Below are 14093 nucleotides of genomic sequence, written 5' to 3'. Positions count from 1 at the left end.
TTAAACAGGCTGATTGGAAATCCATCAATATGTATCTAATGCTTTTTGTACCCACTGGGGTGGGGGTGGAGGGGAGCGAGTGGAATGTGGTCCCCTTCGTTTAGAGCTGTTGATACATGGGGGAAATGGCTGATGTTTATGTCAAAACGCTGCATGACCTGGCTTGTTTGGTGGTCTCATACACTAATACTCTCCATGTATTATTATTATTACTACTACTATTATTTTTTGCCATTTATAGCAAATAATTTTTCGTAAAAGTGCCAAAAGGGGGTAAATTGGAATATGTTGAATGCAATGCAAAGGTATGACCTGTTTGTGTAACTGCCTTTCCAAATGCTTTTGAGTCCTTTCTGTCTCCCTGCAACCTCGCTGCTCTGGCTGGGCAGCTTTGACAGTGTGTCTGTGTCTAGGCAAGAGGTTAGCACAGAAGGGGAAATTAAAACAATGTTGTACATTATATAGTTACCAGCTATTGAAAAACCTATTTTGTATGCAAGACAGCAGTGTGGAGATATATGGAAAGCCTTGGGCTAAGTACAGAAGATAATTACATTTGGAATTTTACTGAGTTAAGTCATTTATAGCTTCAAATAGTTGGAGAGAAAAATCAGCAAAAACACACTTAAACTTCTTGTTGTTACTTTTCAAGATAAGCATTTAAAAAAATGCCTTTTATCTTCTTATCTTACAAATTAGCCTTTTTCTTTCATAGATATTTGCCAAATTTTACTTTCAGGAGCACACTGGTCATGGCACTCCTTCACTATTAGCTGAAGCAATATAAACTATTTTAATACAAGTTTTATAAAAATCAAGCTACCAGTCATAAAATGTCAGAGTCTAGCAGAAAATGTTATGAGAGGTGGTCTGTTATTTAAACAAATTTTTCAGGAATTAGGGGGAAAAAAAAGTCTACACTCTTCCTGGTAAACTGAGATATGAGACAATCTTTAACTAAGATTTAGTAGTACTTAGGCTGAAGGCAAATCTAGATTCTGCAGTTGAAGTTGTCTTGGAGAGCGTGAATCCCTCTCTCCTGCAGTTGCTGGTAATGGCTGTACTTCAAACTACAGGAGGATGCCCTATGACAATAATTAGACAGGACAGAAATGATGCTTGGGTTGCCTCCTTTCCATAAGCCCTTGACACTATTTTTGAAAGATTTATCATCGTTACATTCCACTAATTGTTATAAGTGGCTAATAGTTGCAGCTTCACACCCAGTTAGCTTAGAGTCATTGCATGGGAAGGCAGAATACTGTCCCCAAGACAAGAATCTCGCTTCAGAGTGGTGTGAGGGCCAAGAAGGTCTGGAGTTGTTTCTTAACATACTAGCACAACAAACAGGATGGACTGGAGGCTTACTATAGCTGTTGATGTGATCCTGCTTATGAAGTGTATCTCTTAATTCCCCTCTTCTCCCTCTCCTTCCATCCTATGTATCAGTCCTCTGATACTTAAAAAAACCACAACAATAAACCTGCCTAAATATGTACAAGGATTTGTCCTCCAGTACCTAGTTTGTTTGGCTGTGACCTGCTTTTGCACACAACTGTAACAAAACAAAAGTTTGGCCCAGTAGCAAGGTTTTCAGTGGTGTGATCTGCAGTGCCTGATATACTGTAGCAGGAACACCTGGACTAAGACCGGATACTCATGCAACAGGGAAGTTTACAGCAGTGGTGACCACAAGTCCTATGCCCAGCTGTTTGATTTTGATGAGCTAGATGGAAGAGAGACCCATAACCTGTCCCACTTGACCCTCAGTGCTCATCACTGATGGGAGACTTTGCTTTCCAGTAGAGACAGAAAATATCACAAGCTATTCAGGGTTCAACTCCATGGCAGCATCTAAATGCCACCTCATTTCATGCATGTACAGCCCCATCAAGACTGGTAGAATTAAACCAATTCATTCCAGCTAAGGGATTCACTTCATGTTTTGAATGTGATGGTCCCAAAGGCAACCCTTTCTTTTTTTCCTTTATGCACAGTGTCATAGACAGAGATAAGTGTAATGTCTTTGAAAAAAAAGGTAAATTCTTACATCAACTTTGAGGGGGAAAAAAAAACCAGGTCAGATCTGTTTTATGTTTGATTGCAAATGCCCCTTTGCAGACGTGTCTCAAAGCTTTAGTCTCAGCATTTCCATCACAAACATACTTAAAATATCACAGACAAGGTAGAGATGATCTCATATTTCACTTTGTTTAAACCATTTTGACATGATCATTTGTTGCCATTATAAATAGTGAGATTTGGGCTGCTGGGTAAAACACAAACACAGGAACATGTCCCTGTCCTTAGCTAGTTCTTAGCTGGAATAGAACATTCATTTTGCAGCACCACCTTTGAGTGGAAAAAATAACATTTCATGACAGCAACAAAACTATGATAAGTTTAAAAAAGTATCTCCTAAAGGGAGAAAATGAAAACAGCTGGCTGTTTTCAGGGGACTGAGAACACTGTGTGGGCCTGTTTCCCTAAAGCATCCATTGAATTTCTTGGGGAATGGGTCCTAAACCTTTCTAGAGCACAGCCTGACTAGGCATACAATGGGAGGGAAGAGGGTATGTCTTGATGTCTCTTGCATTGTCCATGAATAACTTCCTTCTTGTTCCTTGGTCTGTCCAAAATCCTGCTGCTGAAGTTATCTTCCCTTCTTGCTGCTATGGCCATGTTGCTCCTGTTGAATGCCCTTACTGGATTTCCATTTTCACATTTCTGCTCCTTGCCATTAATTTGTCCCTGTTTCTCCTCCTGTGCAATTTTCCCATCTGCTGTGCTGAATGTCTTCTCTGTTGCGGCTTGGTTGCCAGACTTCTGTGCTGCTCCACTACCTTCTTGCCCCTTTTGGCCTGTGCTTTCTGTGCCTTTCCTTTCCTACCTGTGTAGCTTGAGGATTTAACTTCTCTGGGGCAAGGCATGTGTCTTGGTGTCCAAGTTTGCAGAGCGTATATCTTGCACTGGATGTGCTTTCTGTTGAACCATGATCAGGCACCTCCACTGTGGTTGTACCCCATGGAAGTGAGGAATATCTCACAAAATCAGGCTTGTCATGAATAACTGGGTGGCCATCTTAATACTCCCACCATCAAAGCTTTCTAAATGGCTATAGGAAAATAGAATGATACTTCAGATGGGACTATAGCATAGTCCTCAGACCTCCTGTACAAACGAGATCCTTTCCTACATGGCAAAACAGTCCTCACTCAAGATCTCAAGTAGATCAAGATAACTTTCCTGCATATCTGCTAATAATCCCTATTACTGGACCATTTGTGCTTCAGTGAGTGCCACCAGTGAGAATTTGCTCCTGTTGGTGGCTGAGCAAGCCATCATGCCTTCTTTAGTATGACCCCACTGACCAAAGGGACTACTAGTAACATTCTAGTTTTATATCACTGCTGCTTCCTGACCTAAGGGAAAAACAGTTTAAAGAAATTCTTTGGATTTTTTTACTTCTCTTCAGTGCTTTGAAATGGAAAGACCTCTATTTTTCATAATTTAAACTCCTGCCTAACTGGGTGAGTGTTTGAATTCCTAGACTATGACAAAATGTTAGCATGTGTCTGCCTGAAATGTCGAGAGGATCTTTAATAACCTCCATCCACCAGCAACGGCGTTAAAAGCTTTGCTAAGACGATGAGTGAAAACCCCACAAACAAGGACCCCAGCCGTTTGCAGGGAGGAGGTGCATGGCTCTGTTTCACTGAGGGGCCCCAGAGGAAGCACCACAGGGTGTGCCCTGTGCTGCCCGGGTGCCTTTCCCTCCTGCCAGTGCAGGCAGGAAGCTTTCAGGTGCCTGCCTTTTATTTATCTTGGCTAGAAGATGTTGCTTTTCTGCAGTAGCCTGCAGACCAAAACTTAATGCTGAGATGACCTCGCCAAGCAGCCCATGTGCCCAGCGACTGCTCGAGAGATTGCACAACAGAGCTGCACTGAGAGTGCAACTATTTCTCAGCTTTAATTTGTTTTGTGTGAAGCACGGTGGCTGGGGCTGAGACCTCTCCTTTTTCTGAAGAGGTCCTCAGAGGGCTCTCAGAGGGAGAAGTTTCTGCTGCAGTGCTATGATAAGAGCCCACTGCTGCCCTTTGGCTCTTCTCTGAAGTCCAGCACAGATCTGGTGATGAGATTGCAGGAGATCTGCTGTAGGTGTCAGATTTTTCTCTCTTGCCATTGAGGTTTTCGACCAAGAAAAGAGCAGACGTTTGAAAAGCTTAGCAATTTTGCTTTTGCACTTGCAGAGCACAGAGTGGTGACACTATTTTTTCCTTTATTTAATTCCTGTCTTGGAAACCCATGTGCCAAGTCTTATCCCATCGTGATGCCTTTCTGGCACTCTCAGAATCCCCTCGCCTTGGTAAAGAGCAAGACAACCTTGACTGTAAGGTTACAAATGGAGATTTATGACCAAGTCTCCTTTTATATACACTTAGCCCAACTTTACTGCTACAAACAGATGAGGGTGATAAGGTGGGCAGGTTGTTTAAAGTTTTGTGGGAATGCAAGCACAGTTCTCTTCTTGGCACCAGGAATCTGGCTTGTCTAAAGCAAAACCTCAGCTCTGCAAAAATTGTCATTTGGAAGAACCTGATCCAAGTCCTGCTGAAAACGAGAGACTTTGTGTTGGGCCTGAAGGTTAATAACACCCCTTTTTCATTAGCATTGTTTCTTAATACCTTTTTTTTTTTTTTTTTTAGTGCATCTGGAAGAAGTCCTATTAGCACATGCAAAAAATTTCTTCCTTACAAAAATAATGAGATTTAGTGTCTGGCCAATGCCTTCTAAACGCTCTGGGAAGCTATCCTGGCCAAGGATGGGTGTGATCCCAAGACACCAGCTGTGGCCTGGTGCAGATCTTAGCCAAAAGATGCAAGAGCTGTCCAGAGCAGGAGCTGTGACCCAGCTCTTAGGCATAGTGTGACCAATGAAAAAGGGAGAAAGCAATGGTCCTGTGGTATTGGGTTCCCTGAAATGAGTGCTCTGGGGCAGCTCCTGGTACCATTAGCCTTTGCCACCCTGCTGCCCTCAGGCATATATTGAAAGGATGCTGAAGCCTTGAGCTACTGCTCCTGCCCCTTGCTCAGGTGCTTCTGCTCAGATTCCCAGACTGGCAGCCCAGGGTAGCCATCTGAGGGGCTGTGCCACTTTCTCAAGTGAAAGCAGGGTGTTTAGAGGTACCTCATGTGGTTTAACCACTGATGTCACTGATCTCGCTGCACATGCTACAGTGCCCTGTATGTGACGTAAAAGGCACGGTCCATTTGTGCCACTTGTTTCCTGGTCTGAGAGGAGGCAAATGCCTCTCAGAGCCACTGCCTCACTTGCTTTCTGCTGTGCATCCTGAGCTGGAATGGGACTGGTTAATAAACATGATTCACTGTTGTCTTTTAGCTGTCAGGGCTAGAGTGAAGCTCTTGGTGCCGGCAGGTCTAGCTCTTCTCACTCAAGGGCTAATGCATTTTGCTTTGGGAAATAGTGACACCCAGCACCATGCGTTAGCTTTACCTCATGAAGAGACCATATACAATTTCCAAACTACTCAGCAATAAAATTCTTCTGTCTCATGCCGTGGTGCCAGCTGTTTAATTAGGAATAAGCAGAGGCTGGGTTTTATTCCTGCAAGTAACAGAGGATATTTTTCCCCATTCTTTCAGCTTGCAAAAGATAAAGAGCGCCTGCAAGCCATGATGACACACCTGCATGTGAAGTCAACTGAACCAAAAGCAACCCCTCAGCCTGTAAGTACTCAATTCTGCCCAGAGCAAACAAAACTTCACAGCAAACCTGTCTTTTCTGTTCTCCACCAGAGTGCCTGATGTGAAGCACAGGCCCATTTCGGAGCCAGTTGTGGTGAGGAGGTGCAAAGCACTGTTTTGCAGGAGGCACTGCTACAGGCACCTGGGCTTTTTCATTCCCCTCTTCAAGGACTTTGAAAGAGGTTTTGCTCTAAAGCTGGTGCATTGGGCCTTTTTCTGGCCTCATGTATGCCTCAAAGTTGCTTTGCATCAGTCTGAGTTGCATGAAACCTTAGGAAGTGTTAGGAAGGAGTTGTAATTAAATTATTAGGATGTTTATTTTGCTTTCTCCCTGTCTCACAGACATTTACAGTAGAAGCTGCACTTCTTGATGATAATCACAGTTACCCAGTATCAGGTTTTACACTGTTGAAACTGAGAAGGGAAACCTTCTCCCTCCCAGACTGCCCTTTAAAGAGGAGATGTGGGAGAAACAAAAGTGGCTTTGCAGCCCAAGGCACCTCCTGGGTACCCCCAGGCAAATCCACCATCTTGTTGCCTGACCAAAATGGCACTTCTTCTGTTGTTGTTTTCTCCCAACCTCTTAATGCTGAGAATGCTCCTTGGAGCTTCCAATGATTATTCAAAATGGAGAGAGTGCTTTGCTTCTTGATTTTTAAGATTTGTAAGATTTAAAGGTACACTGGCTTTATTTGATTTTGCTTTGAGTCATTGTGTGAAAATTAATTGAGCGTTGACAATCTATAGTTAGTACGAGCAATTTTAATCAATATGCAATGATGCAGCATAATGACAAAGTATTGGTTTATCTGTTTTGACTGATTTTTTTTTCTATAAATAAAGCAAACACACACCCATATATGTGTGATTTATGGTGATAGAAATAAAAAGGAGTCAGACTATTAACCCAGCAAATATGGTAGCCTGCCAAGATGCAGTTGGTAGACAAAATTAATGTCTGAAACAGAACACATTACAGAGATAGAGAACATAAAATCATTAAACACTTCGCGCACACATTTTTACTAGAAAAGGTTTTCTCAGTTTCCATGTAGTTGGAAATAAATGGCTGCAGAAGTGCATAGGGAGGCTACTAGACAGAAAATTGCAGGCTATTCAGCAACACTGGAGCAGATGTCAAAGTCAACGGGAAATTTCAGGGCCTTCTTGGAGAGAGTTGAATGGTAGGTATAAACCCTTCCATTTAAGCTTTTGAGATGCCCAGAATTGCTTGATCTGGTGGATACCAGCCCTCTAGAGTAGAAGCTCCTTACAGTGTCTATAAAAACAGCATTCTTATAGTTCCTCACATCCATCTCAGCCTGAATGCAAATGCTTCAGCGCATTGTTGGCAAAGTATGTAGACCCAACAGAATGGGGAGGAGATTTGGTTTCTATAGCTCTTACTGGATTAAAAATTAAAACAGCGGAATAATCTGGGAGTCTCAAAGCACTCTGCCTTGAGGCCTTTCATAACAGCGCTGCCCCTCAGGAGGAAGGATTAAAAACTAAGGGGAGGAAATCATAAGGCGGCGAGCAGTGTTTGGCAGGGCCGCCCGTGATCGATGCTGAGCCACGGAGGGCAGGAAGCGTCCGTGGGTGTTGTAGGCTACGGAGATACCAGGCGGTGTCGCCATGAAGATTAGTGTTAACAGCTAATAAACAGGGAAAAGCAGTGGAAGAGGGGAAAAGGGGGAAAAAAAAAAAGAAAGTGAACGCAGGGGGAAAAGGGCTGTCTTGATTAGTATTAAAAATGTTTTACATTCTGGAAAATTATAGCTTTGTTGGGGACCTCCTACTAAATTTATTTTTAACTGCTCTATTGAAAATTCTGTACCACTAGTCAACATTATCTCTCAGTTGCTCAGCACAGTGTTTCTTTATTAAAAGAAATAGGCATGAATATTTTTGACTGAAAAATTAATAGCTTTTGAATTCATACACAGCAGGTTTTCTTTTGCAAAGAAGTCCAATATCGCTGCACAGCACTTCTATAACCATTTATTTAGAGTCCAAGTCAAACCTTTGACAGCTAGAGCAGTGTTACAAGCCAACATAAAGAACTCCAAGATGTAAACCAACAATAGGCAGTCTGTGTGAGGTTTGCCATTGTCAAATACATAGATTGTTTGGATTAGTTTATGTAAATGTACTGTTGTATTACCCTTTGGAAAAAAAAAAGATCACATTTGTGTATGAAAAGTGGTTTCGTTCACAGGCAGCATTATAAATTCCTTATCCTTTAACTTACATGTTAGAAGTAAAAATTGGTGCCTGACAGGCCTATATTGTGTGGCACTCTGTTGTTGGATTGAAACTGCCTTCTTTTCATTTATTGAAATATAGAAAAATTTATTACAGATACCATCTGATAAATCAGGAATTATTAAAATATGTATAGGTGAAGCATTTGAAAATTAATTATAAAATGTAGAAGTATAGTGTTTTGCATAAATTGTGCCTTCCTAGTGAAAAAAATACACAGGCACTGCATAGACTGTGCTAGACCCCGGTCCTTTTAACTCAGTAGGATAGGACTTTGGTAAAAAGATCTGATGACCATTATTGCAGTGCAAAGTATTCTTTACATCCAGTAATTAATTTTTTTTTGCCAACATAACTAATGCAAGGTGTGTGTTAGAATTAATATATTGTGGCGCATTGGTGATGTTAAAGGAGAGAGAGAGAGAGAGAGGCTGCGAATCCGAGCAGCAGAGAACTGGGATTTAAAACCACAGCCTTTTCATGGCTGAGGAAATGGTTCTATTCTGCTTCAAGGACCTCAGTGCATGGGTTTTAAACTGTTTGTAACTGGCAGGCAAAAACTGGTGACTGAGCATCTGTGTTACCCATGTGCCACTTGTAATCCACACTGACCATTGGTGCTTTCGGGCTTCAGCCAGGTTCTTGGTGCATCATTTGAGAACTCTCCCAGTTTCAGGGAAGGGATGCTTGTCCAGTCTAGCCATGTCCATCCACACACTCAGCCTTTGGGAGGCTTTAGCTGCTTGCAGTAATTTTGATCTTGGGAAGGGTGGTGGAGTGGCTTCTGCACTTCCCTACACTACTCCACCAAGACATCTGTTCAATAAGGCTTTTTAGTCTTAGTAAAGCTGATGAGATTTAAGCATGTTCTTATGTGGTGTGGTGGTGGATGGCCTAAATTGTTGGCAGAGAGGGTATGTACGTGGAGAGATTGCTGTTGATATCAGATGTTTTGCAAAGGGCAGCTCTTCTGCTCCTGAGGAGATCCTGGACAGACTGGAGGGGACTGGGGAGGGAGAGGACGTCAGGAGCTGGGGCAGTACTCATTGCCACTTTTAAACATGCACAGCTGTATAAGTAAAATGACCAGCAGTGCAGGACTTTAAAAGCAAATGAAAGTACCTCACAACTTAACACTTGAAGCAGATAAAGTGGTATCTATTGCTGCTACATGTGTTGCTTTTGTGAGACTGAAGGGCCTGGAATAAAGTGAGAACAAAGCTGTCTGTGACATCTTTGTGTAAGGTGAGGTTTTTTCCAAGATAAAACAAAAAACTCCACAACACAAAAGCCAGAACAACAATTTCTCAAGAGTTATCTTACTGGTCTTGCTATTAAGATACCTTTGCTCCACGCTCTTTGCATTGGTGTTAGTGATCAGTGTGATAGATTGACATGGGAATGTGCTTTCTTTTGGGGGATTATAAGATGTCCAAGTTCCTAAGAAGGGAAGGAAAAGTAAAAAGCATTAACCAACAGATAATTGTGCATACTCTAGCAGACACTCTGGTGCTATAGCCATCTTTTAAAAACAGACAGAAAAAATTTAAAGAAACTTTTGGCACTTTCAAATAAAATGTACTGTTAGCTATCCCTTCTTCAATGTATTTTTTTTACCCTAACCATAGCAGTTATGATTGTTTTGAAATACTGTTTTTAGCAACTGTAATAACAAAGCATTGAAAAAAAAAAAAAGAAGTCTTTTAACTGTTGAGGTAATGACTGAGCATTTTAGCTGCTGTAGCTGTACTTTATAGTTTGAAAAAATAACGCCACGCAGCAATAAAGATAGATTCTCAAGCACAACAAAAGCTGTTTTTATATACTGGTTTTCATTAAGTCTCACTCCTCGGCTTCAGTTTCCTTAGTGTTCCTGCCAATAACAACACCTGCTAAGTGATCGCTGCCTGCCAGGCTCTGCATCTAATAGGCTAATGTGTCCAGGCTGAAACGGGAGAGGAAGACACAGCATTTCACAAAGTTTTAGGCCCAGCCTTAACTTTCTCTCCCACCCTCAGAGTCTCTGCTCCCAGAGCATTTCAGTCCCAGGAACTCAGTGCAGATAAATCCTCAGTTCGGACCGATGCGGCAGCATCCGTCACAGAGGAGCTGCTGCCCTGCAGCACTGGGTATGGCCCCGCAGTGACACTTAGAAATGTATTTATTTATTTTTCTTTTAAAAGAGTTTCAGGGGCTTTTTTTTTTTTTTTTTTTTTAATGTGCTGCCACTATTGTCATGTAAAATGTTTACACAAAAAGAAGTCAGGCTGAGTCCTAATGGGAGAGCCACTTACTGGAAATCTATTTTACAGGGTGAAGGAGAGGGTTACCTCTTTGCCTTGTTTATATCTAAAGAAAAAAAAAAGAAAGAAGAAAATGACTCAGTCTTCACCTTTAATGGGAAGATATGACTGTTTCTTGAGAAGGAAGGTTAATAGTAAAATCCTTAGCAGGATATTGAATGCTGAACCATTTGTGGCATTTATGATTAAGGTAAAACAATATGAGGAGCTGTTCTCAAAACCTAAAACTGAACAAAGCATCCAACAGGGTTCAGTGATTGAATTTGCAAGATTTTAGCGCCTAAACTTGTGGATTTTGGTGGGGTTTTTTTTCTAGTATTTTTTTTACCCTTCCTGTTTTTTTGGGGGGTTTTGTTGTTGCTTTTTTTATTAACTTGGGAGGAAATTCTCCCTCCCTCCCACCCCCAGTACAAATATTACAAAAACATTTAACTCTGTAGTGGACAGGCTGTACCTCCCCAGCATGCTTGAAGCATGCCTCATGTTGTTCCTTATGCAAGTGCAAAAGTTCTTGCCCATTAAAGTGCTAACTGTGACTGAGGCTCCCTCCCCTCTGACAGCAGTGGTACCTCATCCAAAAATTACGGTATGTGGGAAACAGGCTGTGTACAAAATACCAACACGAACAACTTTTCTAATCATAGTAACTTGTTTTTAAATAGAAAATGCAAACAGGGAGAAACCGTGTCAAGTTTCCATCAGGAAGAGAAACCCTCCCAGCCCGGTCCCTCCCTGATCTTTGCCCTGCATAACCATCCAAGGCCGCTTTCACGTTTCTAATTGACGCCAATATTAAGATTTAATAGTTTACCATTCAGATTAATAATTCAAGATGGCAACAAAACCAACACCATTCATAATTTGTTATTCTGCTCTAATTCACAACCGATTTTTCAGCCTTTGCTCTGTAGATGCAACAAAGAAAGCAGCGGCAAAGGTCTGTGGAGGGAGCGCAGCCCTCTCCTCCCTTACCCAAGCTTGTGTTTTGGTAACAGCAGAGGCAGAGATCGGACCCCAGCTGGAAGAGGAGAGTGTCATCAAATAAAACACGGAAAAAGGAAAAACTTCGCTAGCGATCGACAAGGTCGTGTTTCATTAACTTGTTGGTTCAGGCTCGCAAATGGTTGTTGGAGGTGAAACGCAGCAGACTTGCTGTGTTCCAGCTTTTTGTTCTCTCTTTCCTCACAGACTGCAGTCATGTTTAATTTGGAAACTGGGCTCCTTTGGCAAATTAGCAATTAGAACAATTTTGTGGGAATATGTATATGTGTCATTAGTTTTCCTGCAAATTAATAGCAAGAGCAGAGGTCAGGCAGAAATTTTCCACTTGACTGCAGCTCCTCTGTTGAGATTTGGCACTTTGTTTTGGAACGGCCACAGCTGCTCAAAGCCACAGTCTTCCTTTAGGAACTGTCTTTTAATTAGTTTACCTCATAGCCATTATTACAAATATTACTGCCTCCCCTCCTTGAAATAAAATTACTGTTTCTACAAAATATTCCGGTGACATCTTGCACCACTGCACATTGATGGTGGGGTCACTTGGATGCAGCGTTTAATCATTAGATCACCTCCATAAGCATCTCCTAATTAGAGTCCTTACAATACAATTTTATCTGGTAATTAGCTGAGATTGGCTGCTTCCTCTGTAGCTTATTAGTGGCAGCCCAGCAGTGGGTGTGAATCGCAGTGTCATTTGTCAAGCCTGTTAAAGCCCCCCCCCCTTTGCTCATCCTCTTCTGTGTTTATTCCTAGTTGCTACCTATGCTGAAAAGCCTGAAGAAATTCAACTCCATTCAAATTCTTTAAGCAGGGAATACTGACCTTTGTGGATCATTCCTCGCAGTTCCCTAGTAGAAACAGATTAAATGTTAAGTTTTTACACACTAAAAAAGGAAGGGGAGTCTTTTGAAAAGGAGTAGTTGGAGCCATAATGATGAAGCAGGAGCAGTGATCTTTCCGACAGGAGGGCCTGGCTGCCGAGCCTGCGCTGGAGACAGGCACTTAAAATTGACGCAGATTTGCTCGCAGTTATTGGACTGTTAAAATGTCCATTTAGAAACTGAGATAAAATACAGTAGATTTAATTTCATGGTGAGACCTGTCAGTTGTACTATTATTATCGTCACTGGTCCTTTTATCATATGTAATAGATGGATAGATGGATAACAGGGAGACATTACTGTATACATGTCCCTAATCAGTGTCCTTAAATCACGCCAGTCAACAAATGGACCAGACTCTCCTCAGTGGAATGTGGTGACAGTGCCCTGCACCATGACATAGTGAACAGCCATGCTCACCTCCTGGCTGTGGTTAGTGGTCCATGCTAGTATGGGAGTCTCTGGGAAATCAATACTCATATTTTACCACCTTTCACCATCCCTTGTTGGGTTCACATTCTCTGGCTTTGCCACCAAGTGTTAACTGTTTCCCCCTGGAAGGCAAAGCATCATTTGTAAGCACCTGCACAGAAGGGTGGGTGTTTGAGGTCTGCCACTCACCTCCTTCTGTCCTTGGAGCACTGCTCGATCCACCAGTGCACCATCACAGGGCATGGGGCTGCACTGGGTGTTCATGACTGGGACTTCCTTCAGCTTGCTGCATCTCACAGTCAGGAAACAAAAAGCAATCACAATTTATCTGTTGCTCAGCTGTGCCCTTTCTGTGGTCAATGAGCTTTCTGTGTGGGTATCCTTTCTATAATATTAGATTCCTTCATTTTTCACTACCTTTGTTTTGGATAAATCCTATTATTTTTATAAAGAAATGTTATTTGTGGCTATTAACTCATATGAGGGATGCTAATGGGAGTTTTCTTATCTGGTTACTTTCATATGAGGGAAATTAATACAGCGCCTTATGGATAAACATGAGCTATTTGGAGACATAGCTGAGTAGTGCGCCTTGCCTTCATCTGAAAAGGTTTAATGTCCGGCAAAAAGGAATGTTAATCATAAATAAAAGTTGTAAAATTCTGGCCCTGTTAAATTCAGTAGGGATTTTGCTACTGACTTCAGTAGGGTCAGGATTTCACTAATATTATTCACAAAACCGCCTAAGGGAAGGAAATGTGGAAACAGTCAAAGAGCCCTTTCCTGAATCTTCTTTTCTGATGTTGTAGTTAAGAGATGGGATTGTTTGTTTAAAATACTTCAGCAGGAGTGACCTATTGAGACAGCGCATCATCTTTCAAAGGACATTGTAGGGCAGAAAGAAAGGGTCGGGGAGGAATGTGGATGCTGGTTATATAAATAGGGTTGTGTATCGAAAACACTTGAGTTGGAGCTGGGTTTGATACACAGTCTCTGAGGCAGTTGTGTTTTACAGCCTGCTGTGGCAAGCTGCCATTTGTCCAGGGCTGGCCTTCGTGCAGGTAATGCTGCTGCCTTCCGTCCTGGGAGAAGAAAAAAAAGAGCAGTGCCACTTCTGCTGGGCTGAATGCTTGCAGTATTTCATGTGGTGTGATTAATTAAATTATTCCAGCGTTAACCTACTCTGGGCTTTGCTTTTAAAATGGATGAACAGAGGGGGGAAAAAAAAGCCCAAATGCTGAAAGAGAGAGAGAGATTGTGCTTCTCCCTAGTACGTCCCTGGGAAAGTCTTGCCTTTTAAGCCTGATGCCTTGGATGAAATATCCAAGAAGACTGATTAGAAGCCATGCATAATGATAGCATGGAAATAAGATGTGTGGGGTTTAGATTGTGAAACAATGGGAGTAAAATAAAATATTAAAATGATTGTGTGCTGTGTGAGATCT

The 14093-nt window shown here is 41.9% G+C and overlaps 1 protein-coding gene across 12 annotated transcripts in view; it reads left to right on the top strand.

Moving 5' to 3' along the window:
• FOXP1 (forkhead box P1) overlaps positions 1-14093 on the top strand; it is a 405896-nt gene that overhangs the window by 368080 nt on the left and 23723 nt on the right. For all 12 annotated transcript variants that reach the window (XM_068154355.1, XM_068154360.1, XM_068154362.1 and 9 more), the window contains one exon: positions 5664-5747. In XM_068154355.1, coding sequence (XP_068010456.1) covers positions 5664-5747 — 84 coding nt within the window. The remainder of the gene's footprint in view (positions 1-5663; positions 5748-14093) is intronic.

The sequence above is a fragment of the Melanerpes formicivorus genome, unplaced genomic scaffold, assembly GCF_026170545.1.
Source record: "Melanerpes formicivorus ecotype bairdi unplaced genomic scaffold, bMelFor1.0.p_v2 SCAF_28, whole genome shotgun sequence".
Lineage (NCBI taxonomy): Eukaryota > Metazoa > Chordata > Aves > Piciformes > Picidae > Melanerpes > Melanerpes formicivorus.
Note: the sequence above shows the minus strand (reverse complement) of the source record. Positions and strands in the feature narration are given on the sequence as shown.